Below are 24773 nucleotides of genomic sequence, written 5' to 3'. Positions count from 1 at the left end.
AGTCCGAATAAAAAAGTGCTCCATCTTAAACCTGCCAAGATCGTGTAGGAGACAATGGCAGATGTCCTGTTTACAATTGAAAGATATCCTGACCTGCACTAGGTTTTGTAAAATAATCTGATTAATTAGTGGTTTAAGGGCAATAACCTAAAAAACGGTCATCAAATCCGGAAACATCATACAATTTGAATTATTTTTTAAGATTTTATTGAGTCTTTTCCTGCACCCGATTTTTTCCACTAAATCTATTGACAAATACGCAAAAAATGTTCACAGGAGTTTAGTCTAAGTGGTTTTAAGAAAATAAAGAAAATACATTTTCGGATTTTAGTTAATAACCCCCTGTGTGTGATGTCACTTCCACAAACTGGTGAGCGTGTTTAGGCCCAGTGTGGTACCAGACCTAAATACAGCACTGTCCATAAAAGCTTTCATGAATACTGCCCAGCCTCTGGACACCACACATACCTTTTTAGCTTTAGAGTTGCCACCTGGCCGATTTTTGGCCTGGCTGGTAAAAATGTGGCTTGACGACAATGTTATTAATAGGGAAGAAGGATAAAAATATAGGGAGGGTGGTATTTTTTTACAGAAAAGGTAGCAACCCTAGTTAGGTGTAGGTTGAAACGGCTTAGGATTTTATATTACCCTTATTTTTACCCTTTGCACTTACCTTAGATGATGTATGATGTGTGATTCAAATGCCCACCAAGCTAACATTATGTAGGGGTATAGAAAAGTAGATGTATTCAAGATCTACAGTTTCAATGTAAATAAGATCCCAATACTAACTCTTCCTGGCATCTACTTATTAACAAGGGAAATATATTTTAAATAAATAACTAGGTGAAAGGCTGTGAGACTGTATAGGAACCACGCATGGATAGTTCTCTCATGCCTTTCAGCTGTGGCATACAGCCTGTGGGACACCCAGCCTTGTGATCACTGTGGTGGTTACAGGGACATTACATAAATAAATAAGTATATTGCACTAAAATCTAATGACAAAACTGAATTCCATTCAGCTAAATGATTATCAACAGAATCTAATTAGACCCATCCTTGTGCCAAAATGTGTATTTACATTGCAGATCTGGTAGGAGATCATCTGTATTAGCAACAAATTCAATAATCAGCCTTTTGCTTTTCCCCTTTCTGTTTTAACATTATGTTTAATGGGGATTATTTAAGAACAATGTTTAAGAACAGCAAGTTATTATTAGTAGCTTCCTCAATATTAAAGTTGAATTCCATTATTCTCATGATGAATCTCAAACTAATGTAGGGAGTGGTTGGGGCTATTAACAGACTGTCAAAATGAAAAAAACCACAGCACAAGGGATAGTTACATTTTCTAATATGCAACCACGCTGATGAAAACTGTTTTCTTCAATGTTTTTGGTGCATGCTGAACAGAGAATATGTTATTTCATGATAACCTGTTATTTCTGATATTTAAACATGTGCATGCAAATTGTGGAGCACATTTACTTAGGGTCGAATATCGAGGGTTAATTAACCCTCGATATTCGACTGTCGTAGTTAAATCCATCGACTTCGAATATCGAAGTCGAAGGATTTACTGCAATTCGTTCGTTCGATCGAACAATCGAAGGAAAAATCGCTCGATTGAACGATTAAATCCTTCGAATCAAACGATTCGAAGGATTTTAATCCATCGATCGAACGATTTTCCTTCGACCAAATATTTGTTAGAAAGCCTATGGGGACCTTCCCCATAGGTAGTGGCATAACTATATGTTACTGGGCCCCACAGCAAATTAATTTTATGGCCCCCAACATATCCAGAGGTTGTCCTGTTTTATCAATATTTATTGAAATTGTATATGAACTAGAGCCTCATGGGGCCCCTATACCTCATGGGCCCCCCTGCAGCCGCAGGGTCTGCTTCCTCTATAGTTACGCCCCTGCCCATAGGCTAACATTGAGGTTCGGTAAGATTTACTTGGCGAAGTAGGGGGTCAAAGTTTTTTTTAAAGAGACAGTACTTGGACTATCGAATGGTCGAATAGTCAAACGATTTTTAGTTTGAATCGTTCGAGTCGAAGTCGTAGTGGACGGTCGAAGAAGCCAATTCGATGGTCGAAGTAGCCAAAAAAAACATTCAAAATTCTAAGTTTTTTTCCCTCTATTCCTTCACTCGAGCTAAGTAAATGGGCCCCTGTGTGTGTTAACCACAAGATAATATGTGAAGGGGTAACTGACTGTGTTATCCCCATTTGTACTATTGATTAATCCATCAGTGTTTCTTTGTGGAAAATCAGAAAATATAGTGCAAGTTAAAAAAAAAGTCTCCCCTTTGATAAATTTGGCAATAGACTGTTTCTGCTTCCAGTAAGGGTTCATTATATTTTAGTTGGGAACAAATGCAAGGTACAAGGTACTACTTTATTATCACAGCGAAAAAGGAAATCATTTTAAATATTTTGAATTAATTTATTAAAATGGAATCTATGGGAGATGGTCTGTAAATCAGAACTTTCTGTATTATGGGTTTCCGGATAATGGATCCTGTACCTTATGCATTGTTTAAGGCAAAGGAATATACATTTTTAGACAATAAACCTTGAAAAAACATGCAGTCATGGGGGGTTCAAGACTGGCATGAAAGCATTTCTTTATAAAAACAGACTATATCCTTTAGTTGTTAAATATTTTCGAGAGCAGACGCATTTACTACATTTTTTCCCTTCAGCAGAGTGGGAAAGTCAAATATTCCTGAGCACTGAATACAGAGCATGAATAATACTGTTTGCTGTCAGAAGCAATGTTCTTTTACGATTTCCTTCATGCCTTACATGGCATGGCTTACACTATCGTCAATTTAGGGCAACTTCCCAGCAGAGATTAGTTCCCAAGGAAGCCATCCGAGTGTAGCCACTCTCCTGTTAGAAGCAGATGGGCGCTCTTTCAATCCTATTTAATAATAATATATTATATATCTTTATTATACTCTATGGGGTAAATTTATCAAAGAGTGAAGTTCCGACACTAGAGTGAAATTCCGCAGCTCTCAATTCATTTCTATAGGATTTTGAAAGGCGTATTTATCAATGGGTGAAAGTGAAAGTTCACCCTTTGATAAATACGCCTATAAAAATCCCATAGAAATGAATGGAGAGTGGCGGAATTTCAGTCTAGTGTCAGAACTTCACTATTAACTTCACTCTTATATACCCCAAAATCTCAGCCTGGCTATTATAGGCCAGTAAGTTTGATATCCATGGTGGGCAAAATATTTGAAGGTTTGTTAAGGGATCACATTCAAATTGATGTCCTAGTGAATGACATTATGAGCAGTAATCAGCATGACTTTATAAAGGATAAGTCATGTCAGACAAATTTGATTGCTCTCTGTGATGCAGTTAGTAAGATGCTGGACAGCAGTAGATGAGATCTATTTGGATTTTGTCAAAGTTTTCGATACAGTGCCCCAGTCATTTGCACAAGGATAGGAAACTGGTTACAGAAGGCACAGAGGGTGGTTGTTAATGGTACATTCTCGACTTGGATTAAGGTTATTAGTGAGGTCACTCAGGGCTCTGTATTGGGCTCATTTTATTGTTCATAAGCCAATAGCAAAAAGAATCCCACACCTTTTGGTATTTGGACATAGTGTTCTTCCTTGCCTTGACAAGTGTATCAGTGACTCAGTTCTGAACAACCAAGCCCCTTCAAAGTCCTTCTCTCATCAGCCTGAGGCTCGTTGGATCCGTATTTCTCTGCTTGTTCTGGAGTAGCAGATTTCCTGTCTGTGGGAGTGCTAATGGGTGTGAGATTGGCAGACTCTTGAGCAGTGGATACCAGGGTCTCCTCGGCCAGTTTGGGAGAATAGTAATAACTTCCATCCGAGTTGAATGGATATTCTTAAGAACTCTCAGAATTATGGGAATCAAAAGGGAAAATGTTGGCAAAAAGACCTTCCTAGCTCTGGGAGAAGGTATCCACTGCTGCTGTCCCTTGGCATTCAAATGTGTTGTTATCCAAGCAAAGACTCTAAGATTCAGCTCAGGTAATCTGCTTCCACATTCTGTATACCTGGAATGAACTGATCCTTTAGATCGCAGAGGTGATCCTGTACTTATTCCATGATTAAAACAGTTTTCCTGAACAATGACTTTATCCTTGTCCCTGCTTGTACTATGATGTAGGCTGCAGCAGCAGCATTGTCTGTACTGATTTTCACAGCAGATCCCAAGAGGACCATCCTGAAGGAAATCAGAGCCTGGAACTGCCCTGAGTTCCAGGAAATTGGAAGGAACTCTAGAAAAATCTTCTGACCATTAGATCCATTTAGATCTAAGGAGGCTAGCCAGACCCCTGGCCAAACCACAGCCTTTACTTTTTAGGTGCTTGTTTATATTCCTCAAATCCAAAATAAGAAGTAGACCGCCTGTAGCTTTGGTCACTAGAAATAGAGGGGAATAAAAAGCACGTCTTTCCTTTTGAGGAGGAACTGGAGAGATTGCTTTTTTTCAGTAGCAGCTGTTGAACATATTGAAATAGGACTGGTCTTTTTTCTTGCTCAAGGTACAGTAGTCTGGACATAGTGATTTAAAGAAGGTCTTTGATGAAATTCTAATCGGTAACCTCTTTGAATTATTGCCACTACCCAAGCAATGTGAATACATTGCGTAACTTGTTGGCGACACATCAATAAATGATAATAACTTCTGTGGTCCAAACCTCTTGAACAGCAAGAAGCCTTGCTCCTACCGGAGGATGGACAAGCTGACCGTCATTTGGCCTTGGCAGAAGGTTTTGGGATCTTGCAGACTTGACCTTCAGGGAATTAAAGAAGGAACTTTTTTGTCATGATTGCTAATTTAAACTTCTATATTCTCTTCCACGTCTGTAAACTCTTGCATCCTCATCCCTCATAGCTTCTGCTTTTGATACTGTCCATTCTGTTCTAATGCAAGTTCTTCATTCAAGCTGCATCCTGGTTCTCCTTCTGCCTTTCTGACCGCTCCTTCTCTGTTACTTTTGCAAACAAATCCTCGCCTCCTGTTCATCTTAATGTGGGGGTGCCTCAGGGTTCTTTACTTGGTTCTCTGTTGTTCTCTTTGTACGCTCTCTCTTTAGGAGACCTTATATCTTCATTTGGCGTTAAATATCACCTCTATGCTGATGACATTCAGATATATTTAGACATTCCCTCACTAACCCCTGATGTTCAAACCCAGATAGCAGACTGCCTAGTAGCTATCTCTTCCTGGATGAAACAACACCACCTCAAGCTCAACTTGGCCAAGACTGAGCTCATGGTCTTTCCACTGAAACCGAGCCCTTCTCTTCCTTTCACCATTACTATTGATGGCATGACTATTAACCCGGTTAACTCAGCACGCTGCTTAGGGGTAATCTCCTTCTCTAACCATATTAATAATACTGCCAAAACCTGTAGTTTCTTCCTCCGCAATATAGCCAAGATACGCCCGTTTCTTTCGCAAACAAGAGTCTCCTAACTGGTCTTCCTGACTCCCATCTCTCTCCCCTCCAATCAATCTTAATCTCTGCTACTAGGATCCTTCTGCTCTCTCCTAAAAAGGAACCTGCTCAACCCCAACTAAAATCCTTAGCGTGGCTGCCTGTTAAGCAAAGGATAGCATATAAAACCCTTCTACTAACATTCAAAGCCACCATCTCTTCACACCATCCACATCCACTGCCATCTCTCGTCTCAAACCCTTCTATCTTGCTGCTCCTTACCTCTGGAATTCCATCTCTGAATTCCTCTGTAAGGAATCCTCTCTTAATCTCTTCAAGAAAAAACTAAGAGTCTACCTTTTGGACCACTAGAACATTAGCCTAGTCCTGTCCCTACTTACTATGCCTTACCTTGTACACTTTTTTATCTTCGATTTGTACCTATATGTTAGCCTCCCATCCACTTAGACTGTAAGCTCTATGGGGGCAGGGACCTCCTTCCCACAATGTCTCTTACCACATAACACTTAAGCTCTTTGTCCTATGATTCTGTATATATTTATTATGTGATTTGTCTCCCCCATGTATACTTTTATATATATATTGTACTTTTATGCACTGTACAGTGCTGTGGCACCTTAACAGTGCTTTACAAAAAAGTTATACATACATTCATACATTCTACACAGTGAATTCTTGGAGGCAGTATCAACGAACCATGATCTCACCCAGAGAGCTTTTTTGCAGTTTGCAGTTTCAATGCCAAAACATCATCAATCAGTAAAGCCATCGTTCGCGATGGTCTGGCCTCTTGAGCATCAACTGAAAGTGAGTATTCCAAATCTTTGGAATATCATCTGTAGAAGGGATCCCCCTCCCAGCAATGCTGTTGCTTCACGGGATGAGAGGCTACTGGCATAAAGAACCCCTAAAACCTACTGCACACTGTAATCAAGTAAGTGTGAACCTAAAATAAGAAATAAAAATAATTAATAAATTTAATTTAAAAATAGAAAAAATACCCTGGGAGAAAGATCCTCCCAGAATGCCCAGGCTGGCACACAAGAAAAAACACAGATTGGCGTTCAGGAGGGGGTGGGCTTTATAGGTTAAAAAACTCTTTCTTCTGTCCATGCTGGGAATCACTAGGAGAATACCCACTGGTTATTTTTTTTCATGTTGACGGAGGATTGCCAGGAAGCACCAGGTCACTGGTTCGACTCCAAGCAGGATGTTACACTATGTATTAATCAGTCAAAAAGATTTATTTACATGACAGCAGGGTTCAAAGTGTAAAAATAAAGTGTAAAAAATTAGAGCAATCTGCTACTAACTCTGAAATGGAGCTCAGAGACCTGCAGATACCAACATGAATAAAGCGCTGCTTGCAACGTCATTCAGTGCAGCATTGTGCAATATGTAGATGCACCACCTCCCCTGCTGCAGTTTAGCAGCTTTCTCCAGGGTCGGACTGGGGGGCCCGGGGCCCACCGGGACTGCTGGTCCAGGGCCCCCCGCCCCCTACTGTGCCGCACCGAATTCGGCCGCTGGAACGCTGCCATGCGCATGCGCGATCGGCGCTTCTCTTGCGCATGCGCGAGCGGCGCTTCTTGTGCGCATGCGCGAGCGGCGATGCGCATCGGCGAAAACTTTTTTTTCCCGAAAATTTCTATATGTACGGGGGTCTGGCCCGGCGGGGGCCCACGAGGTTCGGGGCCCACCGGGTTTTTTCCCGGTGTCCCGCCGGGCCAGTCCGACACTGGCTTTCTCTAACTTGCATTTCTTAATGACACCTTATTCATAGGCGCAGCCACTATTTTAGAGCACAGAGAGCTGCTGGCACTATGGGAAGTCTCTCATCAGTCTAATGTCTTAAATTCAGCTCTGGCCACTGGCCAACAATGTATACAGGAGTCAGCATTCAACAAGTGACAAGTGATTGTCAGTTGGGAAATAAAGAATTCCCTGGAGAATGTGTTGGCACTTATGCATCTGGTTCTTATTTTAAAGATTAAAAAAAGACACCCAATATTATATTTTTCATACGAGTTATATAAATACATTTTTAAAAATACATACTCTGTAGTCTTTCTGTGCTCTAGGCATTCACCATTACTCTACTGACACACGGGATCTTGCAGCATTAACTCTGTTAAAAGAGGGAGGGGGCTGGGGGGATGGAGAGCTCCCACTGTGCATGCGCATGAAACTTCCAAGTTAAACTTTTTTGGGTCTGGAAAGGAAGAAATTCCTCATTGATCTAAGGGGCACTGGAAGGAAAGACTGCACAAGGCAAGAGTCCTCTCAGTTTAATTCTTACTGTGAACATTTTCATAGTTATTTGTTGCATACATTAAGTTTTTCATTCTGTTATTTTATTTGCAGGAGAAAGCAGATCCAAGAGATTTATTCCCAGTCAGTCCCCAGCCCATGAGGACAATGGGGCTGTTTCAAATGCCAGGATTTCTTCTAGGTAATTATACTAAGACTTTTTTTTATACAATTATTATAACTGATGGTATGCTGTGACTTAAATCAGTCGCCCTTTGTTTAAATTATTATCAGGCAAACATGCGAGGTTTATTTTAGTTATTGTTAAATGAAAATGTGACCTTGGTGTGCTTACCGGTGCATGATTATGTGCTGACTGCTGCTGGATAGGTGCTTACATTACTAGATTAACCCTGTTACAGGGCAACCCTTTTGAAATAAAAAACAAGTGGTATAAAGGTGAGACCTTTATTCCACTTAACCCTTAAAGCCCTGCTTCAGGCTTACTTCAAAAACAAATGTTTTCTCCAGATTTAGCAGCTCTCTTAAACCATGTACAGTGCTGGATATGGTGTTACTCTGAAATTGTGTTTCTTTGACATTTTATTAATAAAAGTATGCTACAGTTTAAATAGCATTTCCCAGGTCCCTGTTAGAGGTGACTGTAACTGGGAATTTCTGTACTTCCGTACCATGATTCGCTTGGGTGGGTCTGTGAATAAAAGCTGTGCTACATGCAACCCCCACTGCCATGCAAGATAACTAATGGATTATCTCTGTAAACTGCCTGGATAGAACTTCCTGGTTAACACGCTCACACAAGACATGGTGCTTTGAGTTAGATTATTTGTACTGTGACCTTTTACAATAAGAATGATTAGGCGTGGAAAATATTTTTTAAGCGTTTTTATATTTCCCGCAATTTGCTGAGTTGTAATTTTACATTTATTTTAAATAAATTTACATGTGATCAAATATTTCAGTTTACTAGTGGAGCTATGGCTTCTCTTTACCTCATAATCAATTTAAAGATTTGCAAGTTGACTGAAAGGGAAGTGAAGAGGAGCCACAACCTGTATTAACTGAAGTTGACCCAAATGAATGTAACAATAAAAAATGTGGTCATACGTGTATGGTCCCATCATATAGCATATGTTTTTTGGTCCATGGTCTGACAGAATACTGCATAGGTAGAGCCATGTATAGCCATCATTACACACCATACACTCAGATGTGGTGCATTATCAGATATAAGTTGGGAAAGGCGGGCCACCATACACATACCAATCTTTGTTTCATACAGTATTAATGGTATGTGTGCTGCTTTTAAAGTTAGACCAGGGAAAGCATGATGGCTTTTCACAGTAATTTTAATCACTGTGAAAAACCTAACAAAATGGTTTGCTTCCTTGTTACTTATTCATAATGTTTACTGTAATATTTTTAAGTGTTTAAATGTTGTACAGTATGTACATGTCTGAATATATGTTTTAAGCTATACAAGTATGGGATCTGTTATCCAGAATGTTTGAGACTGGGGCATTTCCAGATAATTAAGTCCACTGACAATCATTTAATCATTGAATAAACCCAATCAAATTGTTTTGCCACTAATATGGATATAAGGCTAAATTATGGTTATGTAATAAAAGGCACTAATTTTGCCCAGGAGCAGTAACCTATAGTAACAATCAGCAGGTAGCATTTACTGGTCATCTGTTTAAAAGCAAGCATCTTATTTTTTGCTTTGGGTTACTAAACCTAGGTACACTTAGCAGTTTATATTAAATAAGGGGGTTAGTTACCTACTGCACTAGGCATTCTTGCTCTACCCAACTTCAGCTGGCAGGGCTGGAACTAGGGGTAGCAGAGCAGGCACATGCCTAGGGTGCAAAGCTGGAGGAGGCGCCAGACACACACCATCACTGCCTCCTACCACTAGTCCGGTCCCCTCTCGCTACCCTGGCCGGCACTCACGTCCTTTTTGCGCATGCGCGGATTTTCTTTTTGCGTTGGGCATGCATATTGGGTGCAGCCTGGCTCGGCTCTGCCAGCTGGAGCTACAATACCTGCTCCAATCATGTGGCTATCAAATGTTACCAGTTTTTTGGTGCTGAGAGATAGGATCACACTAAAGTTGCTCTGAAAATATAGCTGAGGGTAAAAACACAGGGTCGTGCAAACTTTCTGCCCTCCAGCACTGTTCAGTGGCATTTATGCTTTAGCCTTTACTTTGCATTTCCTAGGGCTGTTTAACAGGTCATAAATTCCCAAACTTTGTAATTAATTCCCTAGGGCTAAGTCAATTTGCACCAAAATGAACTTCCCTTACTGTCTTATTTTTCACTAAGGAAATTGCTTGTTAAAAATAGGAACTTCTCACGGTAACATGCAACCCCTTGTCTTTCTTCAAATGTACTATTACAATGAGTATCCGAGTATTCTAAGAAATTTGTAACTGGTTTTTATTTTTTAATTATCTAAATGTTTTTTCTGCTCTATAGTTAAAAAATATGTAATCTAGCAACTAGGCAGTGCTTTGAGTAACTGCTTAGCTTTACAAATCATCAAGTTAGAGCGCAGTAGAACTGAAAGTGGAAAAGAGCTATTGCGAATAGTCTCAGAATATCAGAGTTTATATCATTCTAAAACAAATTTTACAGTCTACCCATTCGAGGACAATCAATTCAGACACCCTGTAAATTCTGTTTTTCTCTCCCTCGATATCTGGCACTATAGTAATTAATGATGACAATACACCCACCCCCAATGGCCTCACTCAGGGATCACACAGTTGTGTGTTGATCAACAGAATGTCTTGATAAATAAATTAAGGAGCAGATTTACTAAGGTTCGAATGGTAAATTCAAATTTTTACTTTTTTTTTTTGGTCAAAACTCACAATTTCGAATTTAAAACCACCACCAACTCGAAATTGAATTCCAATGTAAGATTTATCATACAGTTCTAATTTGAATATTCGCCACCTAAAACCTGCTGAGTTCATGTAGAAGTCAGAATGGATTTTGTATCCTATAAAACTGCTTAATACATTTTCTTACATTACTGTTTTTTGGTTGGTAGTTGAAGTGTTTCCTGTCTGTGTGTTGCATTGTTACCACAGTCATTGCAGTTTTCCTGCCTTCTAGCTACCAACTGTAAACTTATCCTTTGTGAGCAATTATTGGAAACCTCCAATTAAAGGTGTACATTGTTGCTTTAAATTGTCTTTGTTGCCTAGGGACATAGCACAAATATCCTGTCGACAGAGGTCTGTGCGGTCTCTTACTTTCTGTGCACTTTTCCTATTCATAGCAGGACTCCATCAGTCCTGTATTTTAATATTTCTGGTCACCAATGATAAATGTATTTGCATGTTTGGTTTCCTCTTGTTCAACTAATGCAATACAAGAAGCTACAGGATGGCTTTGTACACAGCAACTCAGCTGTGACTTTAAATCTCGAGACTGACACAAAACATTCTTGGCAAGCACAAAACCTGAACAATTGGATCATGTGCCATTGTACAACATATTTAGCTTAATTGTACTTAATAACTGAAAGACACAGAACATGGCTACAGGGTTTAAGGCTAATGACACTCACAAGGGAATATAACTCAAGTGTGCAATTTGAGCACAAGTAGCCATGTTTTTTACTGACGGTCTAGTACTTTTCCTCCCAATTCCATAGTAACATAGTATAATAGTAAGTTAGGTTGGAAAAAAAACACACGTCCATAAAGTTCAACCTTTTAACTTTTTTTATATCCTGCTTTACTGCCAGATCATCCAGAGGAAGGAAAAAAAACCCATCTGAAGCCTTTCCAATTTGCCTCAGAGTGGGAAAAATTCCTTCCTGACTCCAAAATGGCAATTGGACTAGTCCCTGGATCAACTTGTACCATGAGCTATCTCCCATAACCCTGTATTCCCTCACTTGCGCAAAAGCTATCCAACTAATAGCCTTCCATCTAATAGTGGTGGCAATGTGCCTGACACAATTCCAACTGACACATTATAACACATGCGTCCATTTAATTAGGTGCAAGAATGTGCATCTGTTGACACAAGCCAAAGTCTTGGAGCTACTAGGAACTACCAGCTCAAGTAAAAATATTTAATACTAATTTGTAAATGCAGAGATGTAAGAATGGAATGTAACTAACTAGCCCTTCAAATTTTCAAGATCTACATGCAGTGGTTCTGTACCCCACATACAGGCAGGATAATCGTCTTAGATTGACCATTACGTGTGTATATGTGAGAGCGATCTCAGATTGTAAGCTCCACTGGTGCAGTGACTCATGTATAATCTCTTTATAGCACTGCGGTGTGCAAGCACTATATAAATACCATATATGGAAAAAAGTGCAAGCTTACAGCCTGTGCTTATTAATAAAATATCTTCATTGGTGTATCTTAGTACTGTTGTGGGGAGCTGCCTATGCCCAGGAGCCAGAATTCAGCCATGGCTGCGCAGAAGGGAGCTGCTACCCAGCCACAGGAGATCTACTGATTGGTCGATCAGAGCAACTCACTGCATCATCTACATGTGGCATCCAAAAACCAGAGTCGTTTTGTATTGTAAGCCATCTTCAGGTATGATACAAATGCCCAGATATTGTTCTTGTTATGCATTCGTAACTTATTAACTGAGTTTTTCTCATGAAATGTGATCCCCCTGTGAATGGACACACCAACTCCTGCAAATTTTTCTCAGGCATGGATGAAGCCTCTTCTGAAACATTCCCGGTTTAACAAAAAACATCTGGCAGGAGATTGTCCTAATGCTATTCAAACAGGCATTGTTTAAACAGTTGCATCTGTTAGTCTTTCCGGCTGTTTACATTGCCTGCAGATTGAATTCACTAACCCTTTAAATATGAAATAGGCCCAAATAGTGAAATGCCTTTAATTAACATACAGTATGCTTTTTGTGGAAATGTCTGTTTTTTAATATACATTCAGTGTTAACCCCAAATGAACCACAATCTGTTTGCATGTTTTCATCTTGTTTACCAACACTGGCAGCCAAAAAGTTTTAATATTAGTTGGTATAATTGAACATATTTTTCATATCTGCCTTTTTTCATATTTTTGACATTTTCTAATAATAACAGAACATAAAAATGACATAATATAAAGTTTTTAAATTGGTTTTCATGTTGTATTTTGCATTGTAAACCGCAATTTTTTCCTCATTTTCAGGAGGAAAAGAAGTGCTTTGTATGTGATTCTCGGGAACCTTACAATGAACAAAATAACCCAGAAAGTCACCGTATTGAAAATGTAGTCACCACATTTGCACCAAATCGACTTAACTTATGGTGGCAATCAGTGAATGGTAAAACTATTTTTTTCTTTAATTCTTTATATTTATAAATAAATTTGTATTGCATATCTGCTGGCCTTCATCAAGCAAAGACCATTGGTCAGGGGCAAGCAAATAGTTTTATTTTACCATTGTTAAAACAATATTAATCAATATAAAAAATATACTAAAGGACGCACATTTTGCATCAGTTCCAGTAAAACGTAGCAACCAAATGTTTACTTTGAGACAGCTGAATAATAACTTTTTGATTGGTTGCAATGGGTAGTTAGACCTGGTGCAAACATTGTAACTTCTATTACGTAACCATGAAATGCCTTGAGTGTCACAGCCCTTTATTATTTGCTTCTTTGTTGAATTTTACTATTTTCATTGCTAAATCTACAATTTAATTTAGGCTCATTTATTTTTTTTTATAAAGTTTGCTTTATAATCACATATTATCATACTTATATTTATTTGAAATAAAATATTGACTTGACTTTTATAGTTCATGGCCCATAGAAATAGAAATGGAAGCTGTAGATTATTGCTGAAGGACCATAGTTAGACAGCGCTACCTTATATAAAAAAAAAAAAGGGCCCTACAAAGTCTAGTTTGCCCCAGGATGCATCACAACAAAAGACGGCCCTGCTCAGCCTAAAAGAGATGGGAAGTTTTCTGTGTTTCTAAGGATAAATGAAATGTGTCCATCTTAAAAAACAAAAAGTGTAGCTGATTACCTATAATCTGTCTTTGACATGTGAAAGGACTGGAGAATGTTACAATCCAACTGGACCTTGAAGCAGAATTCCACTTCACTCATCTCATCATGACCTTTAAGGTAAGGAATCCATAACATTTGATTAAACATACAATTACAGCCAGTGTGTAAATTTATAATGAAATGAGGCATTGTTTGTCACGTGGGGAATTTTATGCTGAAAAAACACATTTTTAATGTTGCACACAGCATTCAAAATTATTTTTAGTAAAGGATCTGTTGGGCAGCCATGCCTATAAAATAAACTATTTTAAAAAATGTGTAATAAGATAGATATTAGATAATATTAGACCACGCCCATTTTTACACAAACATACATGCACATACAGTATGTATATATTCAAATGATAAATGGACCAGCACAACACAAATCCCTATAGACTTTAGGAGACTCCCCGCATTTACAAGTAAGGAAGATAACAATTCTAGTATGAAGCTGTATACAGTTTTTTTTTCAGTACCTTATTAGCCATGAGTAGGGTCATTGCTATAAATGAAACCTCTAGGCTAATGGATAACGGGCATGGTTTAATTTCCTCCACTCCACTGGGGTATTTCAAATGTGCTTAATTACTGTTACCCCAAAATTTACAATGCACTTGTTTTATGCCAAGGACAATGTTTCCACATAGTTAACCATAACGAATATTCTTTCCTTTTTTTTTTAAAAATATTATTTTATATTCTTTAATTAGACATTTCGACCAGGTGCAATGTTAATTGAAAGATCGTCTGATTTTGGGAAAACCTGGAACGTATACAGGTATTTTGCATATGACTGTGAGGCCTCATTTCCTGGCATTTCCACTGGACCCATGAAGAAAGTGGATGATATAATTTGTGATTCTCGATATTCAGACATTGAGCCTTCAACAGAAGGGGAGGTAATAAGGTTTTGCTATTAATGTTTAAGATGTATTATTATTAAATTATTACTTAAGTACATTTCAATGCTTATATCATAGGTCATTTTTCGTGTTTTGGATCCCGCCTTCCGAATTGATGATCCATATAGTCTGAGGATTAAAAGTAAGCTTTATTTTGTAAATTCTTTGTATTGCTGCTGAATTTAATTTATTTATTTGTTTTTCAAAGCCTGTTTATTACAGTTCTATTGAAATCATTTGTTATTGTTGTTTAATGACTGTTTTTTTATTGTACTCATAGAAAATATATACGGATTAGACATTTCTCAATTGTTGTTAGGTCTCACAGAAAATTGTGGCAATATGATGGGAGTCTGCTGAGATAAGAGGGATGTTCAATAGCTGTATGCACCTTATGGCTATGGCAGAATAAGGGTTTTGATTACTCAGTATTGCTATCAAAATGCTAGACAATGAGAAACATGACATTGTCGCACTTTACACCCAGTATTGGGTTAGATTCATTTTGATAAGATAAACTTATGCATTGGAGTTTTAATGTGATAAACCATGAGATATATTTTTCTCATTAAACTTGCACTTGGGCCATTATCTGAAAAGTGCACTAACTTGTTTTTAAGCAACAATCATTTACTCTTTCTCAATGCACACAATAGAAAAGACAACTTGAATCTGGAATGCTTCAGACATACAGTGATTATTTTAAAGTGAAACCTGTGAAAGACCAGGGTCACACAAATTAGTTATAACATTATTCAAACACATAGAAAACTATTGTGGCTCTTGCCTTAAAGGAGAAGAAAAGTCTTCTTCCACTTGGGGGTGCAAATGTTAGGCACCCCCAAGTGATTGTATTTACTTACCTGTAACCCCGGGCCGGTGCTCCTATCAGAAGAAAACTGCACCATCCCTGGGTTCTTCCAGCGAGTACCACAAAGCGATCCTCTTCCATCGTCCTCTTTCTTTGCACCGCTGCCCATGTGCAGTAGAGCAAAAAGCCGAACTTTAACTAAAAATTTGACTATTTCGTTCTACTGCACATGCGTCTACCCTGGGAAATTTGAAGAAAGAAGAATCCAGAAGAGGATCACTCCGCGGTGCTCGCTGGAAGAACCCCCGGGCCAGTGCAGTTTTCTCCTGATAGGAGCACCGGCCCAGGGTTTCAGGTAAGTAAATACAATCACTTGGGGGTGCCTAACATTTGGCACCCCAAGTGGAAGAAGACTTTCCTTCTCCTAAATAGTAACTGGATGTTTAGATATGCTTTTGTTCCTTACAGTTCAAATTTTTTAAACTAAATAAGTGTTTCTTTTAAAAGGTATGTTGAGAATTACAAACTTAAGAGTCAAGTTCTTGAAGCTTCACACTTTGGGGGACAACCTGCTAGATTCTAGAGTGGAAATAAAAGAAAAATACTATTATGCAATTTATGACATGGTAGTTCGTGGAAATTGCTTCTGCTATGGCCATGCAAGTGAATGTGCTCCAGTAAAAGGATATTCTGATAATGTGGAGGGAATGGTAAGTATGTTTTAGGATACCAACAGTTTTGCTTAACTGCAAACTCTTGTGAGCAGGGTCTTCTTATTTTTTTAAATTATTGTAAGATTTCTGTTTGTTATAAATTAACATAATGAGCTGTGTATTTTGCTGGTGCTTTTTAATATGATGATAATGAACTACAATTTTATTGTTGCCATACAGCTCCAGGGTTTGTTTAAAAGTCAGTGAACTAAATAATGTTGCATAAGGCCACACAAGAGGCTTACCCCCATATGTTATGAAAGGTACAACATTTGCTCAGGGGCAGTAACCCATGGTAAACATTAAGATTCTATTAAACAGGTGACCAGGTGACCAGTTCATTCTACCTGCTGATTTCTTCCTATAGGTAACTAAATCTGTAGTAATCTGTAGTACGAAAATGTAACTCCAAATGTTCCCCTTTACTTGCCTGTTTACTTGTTATTTTCAGCTGTTAATATGTGTCTGTCTATGTATGTTTATTGAATTGTCCCTTTATTTTCCTGTGTTTCTTTGCTCAAGGTGCACGGGCGCTGTGTTTGCAGACACAACACAAAAGGTTTAAACTGTGAGCAATGTCTTGATTTCTACCATGATTTGCCTTGGAGACCAGCAGAAGGTCGCAGCAGCAATGCTTGTAAAAGTGAGTTCCCAGATAGTAAATTTTACTCTTGTCTGGTCTGTTCCCAGTAAATTCTGCAAATTACATCCATTTTTTTTTAAATGTGACACATAGCAATAAGTGGACAAATGTAGTAAACAATGGGTTTTAAAAGAGTAAGCGAGAAAATAAAACATTGGTAAAGGCTGGAGATGAAAAAACATTTATTTATTATGATAAATGTTTGTGAAATAAAGACAGTTTCTGACAGTTAATATGGAATGCCAATAAATCATTGCTTTACAGTTTTTAATAGAATCATAACTTAATATGGGGATTTTTTCAACATTTTTGTTTATATTAATAAGCATTGACTTGATGAAGCAACACAATACTATCGGCCATCTAATGTCTTCTATGTAGTGGATCAGCGATCAGTTTTGATTTATACCCTATTGGTTATGGGGTTCCTTGGGTTGAAGGCAGAGAGAAGGCTAGGTATGGAAGCTCTTATGGGAAATAAATGATTTATTAGGAGATAAATTGAGGATGAAGTTAGGTGACTGAACAGAAAGATAAATGTTTTTTGGCAAAAAAGCAAATCATTATATGTACAGCTCAAGTCCCTGCTTATTTATTTCAAGTAGCTACAGTTTCATTGTTAGTCTTTATTCTTAAAAAAAATGAATGTTCACCTTTCACAAAAGGCCCTAATTAACCAATTAACTTTCTTTGCAGAATGTAACTGTAACGAGCATTCCACACGTTGTCATTTTGATATGGCTGTTTATATGTCTACTGGGAATACCAGTGGAGGGGTGTGTGATGACTGCCAACATAATACAATGGGGCGGAACTGTGAGCAGTGCAAACCATTTTTCTACCAGCATCCAGATAAAGACGTACGTGATCCGAACATCTGTCAACGTAAGTGAAAGAGCTGCTTGGTCCAGCACTATGATGAGTCGTCTTTGATAGCTAACATCATTTAAAAAGACATTGCCTAACCATATAGACACTGTTCAAATGCTACAGTCTGATTACTGCATATATGTGTTTTCTTTTGTATTTGGATTATGGTATTTTAAATAATTTGTTAATAAAATAATATTATTACTGCATTATATTCAGTAAGCTTATAAATCAATCCAATCTTTGTCCAGCCTGCAACTGTGACCCAGCTGGATCCCAGGATGGAGGAATATGTGACCGCTATTCAGATTTCTCTGTGGGCCTTATAGCTGGACAGTGTCGTTGCAAGCTAAACGTTGAAGGAGAGCGATGTGATCAGTGCAAAGAAGGCTTCTATGACTTAAATGCAGAAGATCCAGAAGGCTGCCAGTGTACGCATAAAAATGTCTCTATAACTTTACACATTAAATAGTTTTCAACTATATTGACTTTATTTCTTGTTCGTAGATTGTGGATGTAACCCCCTAGGAACTATCCCTGGTGGAAACTCTTGTGACTCTAGAAATGGAAACTGCTTTTGCAAACGCTTTGTAACAGGACGGAAATGTGATCAGTGTTCGGTAATAATTAGTTTGTTTGAAATCAGGAATATTTCATGGAATTATTGGTTAGTTGCTGTATACTGAAATTTGAATGTAACCCTTTTGTACACAACATCATTATTTGGTCTACCATCTGAAGCTAATTTCAGGTTATTTTTGTGACGCAGTAATAACTAATGCATAAGGCAAATGTTATGCCTTCACTTGTAGAAGGAATCACCCAGTATGTAGAAACTTGAGGCCTTATACCCTGCAGCAGGAGACTCACTATGCTGGCATAGATTTATGCTATTTCTGAGGTTGTAAAAAATTACAAGGAAAATGATTCTGCTATATGAAGCCCAATTACAGCTCTATTTGACCAGTTATGCCACTAATTATGTCATGTTACTCCTTACTGCAATGCTAGGTCACACCCCTATAAATGTACAATTTTATATAAGCAAGTTTGTATCATATAGCCCTGTAAGGAGCCATTTTATTCTACATTCTTATTTGTTAACTGTTGTGTAAAGTACATCATGGAGGGAGCCCCCAGAATTACAGCAGCGGAGTTCCATCTTACAGTTAGCCACATTGCAACTAAACAAAAAAAACAACTCAACAAAAATTGACTAAAAGCATTAAGTTTCTGCAAGTGGCATTATTTGTGTTCTCCAGTTTTCTTAATGGTCTTTTTTACTAAATAATTTATATTCAACACCCACTGCAATAAAATACTTCAGTAATAATTTATTTTTGCAGCCTGAGTTCTGGGGTTTGAGTAATGACTTGGATGGCTGCCGACCTTGTGAGTGTGACCATGGGGGATCAGAGGACAATAAGTAAGCCAAACTTTCATGGTTTCTCATTTTATTCATAGTACCAGGTATCAGGTACCATAGTATCAGGTACACACACATATACATTATTTTTCAATATATATATATATTATATATATATATATATATATATATATATATATATATATATATATATATATATATATATATATATATATATATGCAATGCAGAATTTATTTACAACCTGTACACAGGTATACAAATTTAATAGTAGTACTGTGGGATCCTTTGTATAGGTAAGGATGGAGCTTTCTGTGCTGGTGTATTTATAGTGCACACACAGGGTGGGTTTCTCTGCTCAAATGCAGGGGAGCTTTTGTATTTGTAATTATAATACTGTACATCTGACAGCAGATTAATTTTTATTAAATTATTAAAAAAGTAATCTAAAATAGTTTCTGGTTTATATTGCAGCTGCTCACCTGAATCTGGCCAGTGCCGCTGTAGACCACACATGATTGGACGTCAGTGCAGTGAAGTGGAGTCAGGCTTTTATTTTATTTCTTTAGACCATTACACTTATGAAGCAGAGTATGCAAACTTTGGCCCTGTAAGTATGCTACTTGTTCAGGCTCTGAATATGAGAGTATGCACCTTTAAGTAATATGTTTAAATTATAACTATTATTTATGTATTTATTTTCAACATTATCCTCTGTACTCGCCCTTGAGGGAAAAATGTAAAAAACTGCAAGAAACGAAATACTCTTATTACTGTCAACAGGATGTCCGAATTGTTGAAAGACCACTCCCCCATGACCGTACCCCTTCCTGGACTGGTATTGGGTTTGCAAGAGTTCCAGAAGGTGCATACCTAGAATTCCACATTAATGACATTCCAACTTCCATGGAGTATGATCTTTTAATTCGCTATGAGCCTCAAGTAAGTAATTTCAATTCAATATAAAATGATTGCTGTTTTCTCTGAATGAATAGGTCAGATAAACTACAGTAGTTGTTGAAGTGCTTATGTATGAAGATGAACATGCTACTTATTGATTATCTTAAAGGAAAACTATACCCCCCAAACAATGTAGGTCTCTATAAAAAGATATTGCATAAAACAGCTCATGTGTAAAACCCTGCTTCATGTAAATAAACCATTTTCATAATAATATACTTTTCTAGTAGTATGTGCCATTGGGTAATCATAAATAGAAAATTGCCATTTTAAAAAATAAGGGCCGCCCCCTGGGATCGTAGGATTCACTGTACTCACAAACATACCAAATAAACCATATATGTTAGGTCACATGAGCCAATTAACAGACAGAGTTGTGTCTTTTGCTTCCACACTTCTTCCTGTTACAGTTAGAGTTGTAGTATTTCTGGTCAGGTGATCTCTGAGGCAGCACACAGACCATCACGAAATGGTGGCTCAAGGCAAGAGATGTAAAAGGGCAATATTTACTAAAATATATATTCCAGTTTGGTAAGATTCTTTAATATGCCACTTAATATGATATGAACTATCTGTTGCTTAAGTGTTCATTTTGGGGATATAGCTTTCCTTTAAGTGCTTTGCTGACAATACATTGGTAAATAGTATAAACTTTTGCAATCAGTTTGCAGACCAACAAATAGATAGCCATTACAGCTATTTAATCCCCTGACTCTCACTCTCGTTCTGTTATTAAAACCATTGGTGTATGCCATGTGAGCCTTTATCTGTATGGATAAAGATAAATGCAGGTGGAGCATCAGACTTTATTGATGCATCTTGCACACCGATTTTTTGTCCTTTAAGTCATCCTAATTGATATAAAGAGAAAATTATCTATTACTGTTGTGATATAATGTAATGGAAGATAACTTGAATCTAATGCCTAAATATATTCATGTTATATGTATATATCGAATATACTTATATTCACACATTTTTGTTACTTCTAAACTTTTCTTACTCTTGTTTTCAGCTACCAGAGCAGTGGGAAGAAGCTGTTATCACAGTAATACGCCCGGGCAAGATTCCCACTAGCAGCCGTTGTGGGAACACTGTCCCAAGTGATGATAATCAGTCAGTGGCATTACCACCTGGTTCTCGGTAAGTAGCAGTCAGTGGTATTCAGTTGTGTGTAATGTACTCCATTTATATCAACTAAGTGTTTGACGTGGTATATATTTATTTGCAGTTATATCACGCTTCCTCGTCCTATTTGTTTTGAGAAGGGGCTGAATTACACAATACGTTTGGAGCTGCCTCGGTATTCAGTGAATTCCAATGTGGAAAACCCATACACATTAATTGATTCTGTAAGTAAAAACTGATGTCAACATTTGTGGGTTATAAGACAGCAAATAGTACAAAGATGGATTTTTGGCAAGAATTAAGGGAGAACTGAAAAATAATGGTGTGTCTATGGTGAAAGAAATGTGATCACTGGTAAATTGTAAATTATGCCTAGACTCCATGGGAGTAATAGTTATTACCAAGACCCACACTCAGGTCCTGAATCTAGTAATTTAATTTATGAGCACTTATGTTTCACAATTTGCGTTGTAGTGAGAATATCAGTATGGCACTTTAGCATTTGATTGTGTGCACTGCCAACTTCTAGCTTATTGCAGTGGTTTGGGAATGAGATGAAAAACAGAATCACAGAGAGCCTAAAATTCTAGCTTTGCTCAATGCACTTCAAACCCTTACTTTGTATTCTTTCTAGTCTAGTCTAGTCTAGCTAGAGTTCAGCATTTGCCAAAGAACATTTGAAAAGTCTGTGCTTCAAAATTTTCTCTTTTTTTTAAATCAAAGAAAACATATCATGGAAGTGATTTATTTCAATGATTTCTGCAGATTGTTTTACTGCCTCATGTCAAATCCCTTGACATATTTAGTATGGGAGGCTCAGGAGATGATGTCACCACCAACACTGCCTGGCAAACATTCCAGAGGTACAGATGTCTTGAGAACAGCCAGAGTGCTGTGAAAACGCCTATCACTGATGTCTGCAAGAATTTTCTCTTCAGCATTTCTGCACTTTTACACAAAGGTGCCTTGGGTAAGTCAAATTCTTTGATGTGGAACTATAGCTGTCTGAAGCCCTCCCCTCTGCTTGTACTTAAAAAAGACCCTGATATACCAAATATACAAAAAGCATATAATTGCATATAATTGCAAAACTTGTGAGTTCAACAAACCTCACTAAAGTGGCAAGTTGAACTTAATCTGTTATTAATTGTTATTTTCTGCTATTTTCTATATGGTCTAGAATGTCAGTGTGACCCACAAGGATCTTTGAGTTCTTTATGCGATCCAAATGGTGGCCAATGCCAGTGTCGTCCCAATGTCATTGGAAGAAACTGTGATAAGTGTGCCCCTGGAACCTTTGCTTTTGGACCCAATGGATGCAAATGTATGTCTTCAGTATATAAAGATGACTAGATTTTTAGATAATTTGAATCTACTCTTGAAACCCATTTTGATTTATAAGGCTAAAAATCTGCTTTTTTCTGGGGTGGTATAAATATTATATAAATTATTGTTTTGTAAGGTTACTCATTTTAAACAGTGCTATAAAGGGATTATTCAAGAACAGTACCTGCCCGATGTAGTTTACAATATATAGAGAGGCAAAAGTTGTTACATGACTTGCGCTAAGTGAAAAGTATTAGCCTATTTGTAGTTATGGGACTTAAAGGCTGGGATTACTGAAACATGCTTTAAGCTGTCTCATTGTTATATTATTTCTCTCAAGAATTTCACTCTTGAAGGGACGTGATGTTGTTTTTAATGTATAATTATCCTTCTCCTTTCAGCTTGTGAGTGTGACGTGAGAGGATCTTCTCATGTTTTCTGCCACCCTGAAACTGGTCAATGTCCCTGCATTCATGGAGCATATGGGCGTCAGTGTGATGTGTGCTTACCTGGTTACTGGGGGTTCCCAAGCTGTAGGCAGTGCCAGTGTAATGGACATACTGATGACTGTAATGTACTTACTGGAGAGTGCACAAATTGTAAGGATCATACCGAAGGATACAGCTGTGAACGGTAATCAGCTATATTGCTATTTTCAGTAATCATCTAATTTGGTTCCTATTTTTTTCTTATTTATTTCTTATGTTTTACATTTAGATTTTACTAAACATTTATAGTTTTTTTTTTTTTTTAGCTTTTTCAGTATCTTTCAGTATATATTTGTATGAATATTCCATAAAATATGCAGGCATGGGTTTAGGGTTACCTTTGTGGGATAACTAGTGCTACCTCCATGTTCCATATAAATAAGTAGCTAAATCGTGTTTTGTATTGTTATGAAATTACTGGTTGGAAAATGGTCAGGGGTTATATCCTGGAAATACATGTTTTATATGTTTATATGTTATGACAAATAGAAGAAGAACCATTTATGACAAAAGTGAAAATCTGTCCTATCAATACCTTAAAGGGTTGGTTCACCTTTGAGTTAACTTATAGTATGTTATATTTTATAGAATGGCCAATTCTAAGCAACTGTTCAATTGGTCTTCATTATTTATCTTTTATAGTTTTTTGACTATTTGCCTTCTTCTTCTAACTCTTTCCAGATTTCAAACGGGGGTCACTGACCCCATCTAAAAACAATTGCTCTAGAGAGCTACACATCAATTGTCATTGTTACTTTTAATTACACAACTTTCTATTTAGACCCTCTCCTATTCATATTCCAGGCTCTTATTCAAAGCAATGCATGGTTACTAGGGTAATTTGGACCCTATCAACCAGACTGCTGAAATTATACATTCGAGAGCTGCGGAATTAATAGCTAAATAACTCAAAAACCCCAAATAATAAAAAATGAAAACCAATTGCAAATTGTCTCAGAATAACACTCTCTACATTGTACTAAAAGTTAACTCAAAAGTGAACAACCCCTTTAAGTAATATGATATCAATAATATAAATGGAATGTGCTTTTAGGTGTCTTTCAGGTTACTATGGAGACTCCAGGCTTGGATCAGGGGATCACTGCAGACCCTGCCCTTGTCCTGATGGTCCAGGAAGTGAGCGCCAGTTTGCCAGTGGTTGTTACAAAGATCCTACAACCTTGCAGGTGGTGTGCACTTGTAATATGGGCTATACAGGTAAGCTTTCTCCAGCCTACACATTAGATGGCAAAGTCTAATGTGTTTTACAAGCCTAAAATAAGCTGCGTTGGTTACTATATAGCAGTTGTTTTAATCAACATCTATATCTAAATTCTTAAAATCTGGAGATATGGGGGACTCCCCGTGATATGTTCGTCTCTGCTCTGGTGCTGTCCCATGTAAATAACAGAAGTGGACACACTCATGGTGCGTTAAGAAAAAAATGAATATATCAATATTCTAGTCCCACTCAGCGGGCCGTTAACAAGAAATACATAGGGGCCGATTCACTAAGCTCGAGTGAAGGATTCGAATGAAAAATACTTCGAATTTCGAAGTATTTTTTGGGTACTTCGACCATCGAATGGGCTACTTCGACCTTCGACTACGACCTTCGACCATTCGATAGTCGACCATTCGATAGTCGAAGTACTTTCCCTTTAAAAAAAACTTCGACCCCCTACTTCGGCAGATAAAACCTACCGAAGTCAATGTTAGCCTATGGGGAAGGTCCCCATAGG

The 24773-nt window shown here is 37.7% G+C and overlaps 1 protein-coding gene across 1 annotated transcript in view; it reads left to right on the top strand.

Annotated features, from left to right (window-relative positions):
* The first annotated feature begins 7173 nt into the window (after positions 1-7173).
* Positions 7174-24773, top strand: part of lamb1.S (laminin subunit beta 1 S homeolog) — a 33416-nt gene continuing 15816 nt past the window's right edge. The window contains exons 1-21 of the mRNA XM_018255789.2: positions 7174-7743; positions 7837-7924; positions 12148-12323; positions 12933-13068; positions 13807-13880; positions 14516-14704; positions 14786-14849; positions 16026-16228; positions 16754-16874; positions 17571-17759; positions 17996-18175; positions 18252-18364; positions 19091-19170; positions 19604-19739; positions 19913-20071; positions 21105-21232; positions 21321-21441; positions 21983-22187; positions 22398-22541; positions 22945-23176; positions 24086-24249. Of these exons, the coding sequence (XP_018111278.1) occupies positions 7882-7924; positions 12148-12323; positions 12933-13068; positions 13807-13880; positions 14516-14704; positions 14786-14849; positions 16026-16228; positions 16754-16874; positions 17571-17759; positions 17996-18175; positions 18252-18364; positions 19091-19170; positions 19604-19739; positions 19913-20071; positions 21105-21232; positions 21321-21441; positions 21983-22187; positions 22398-22541; positions 22945-23176; positions 24086-24249 (2857 nt within the window). The 5' untranslated portion in view covers positions 7174-7743; positions 7837-7881. The remainder of the gene's footprint in view (positions 7744-7836; positions 7925-12147; positions 12324-12932; positions 13069-13806; positions 13881-14515; positions 14705-14785; positions 14850-16025; positions 16229-16753; positions 16875-17570; positions 17760-17995; positions 18176-18251; positions 18365-19090; positions 19171-19603; positions 19740-19912; positions 20072-21104; positions 21233-21320; positions 21442-21982; positions 22188-22397; positions 22542-22944; positions 23177-24085; positions 24250-24773) is intronic.

The sequence above is a fragment of the Xenopus laevis genome, chromosome 3S (genome assembly GCF_017654675.1).
Source record: "Xenopus laevis strain J_2021 chromosome 3S, Xenopus_laevis_v10.1, whole genome shotgun sequence".
Taxonomy (NCBI): Eukaryota; Metazoa; Chordata; class Amphibia; order Anura; family Pipidae; genus Xenopus; species Xenopus laevis.
This window is presented reverse-complemented; position numbering and strand designations above follow the sequence as displayed.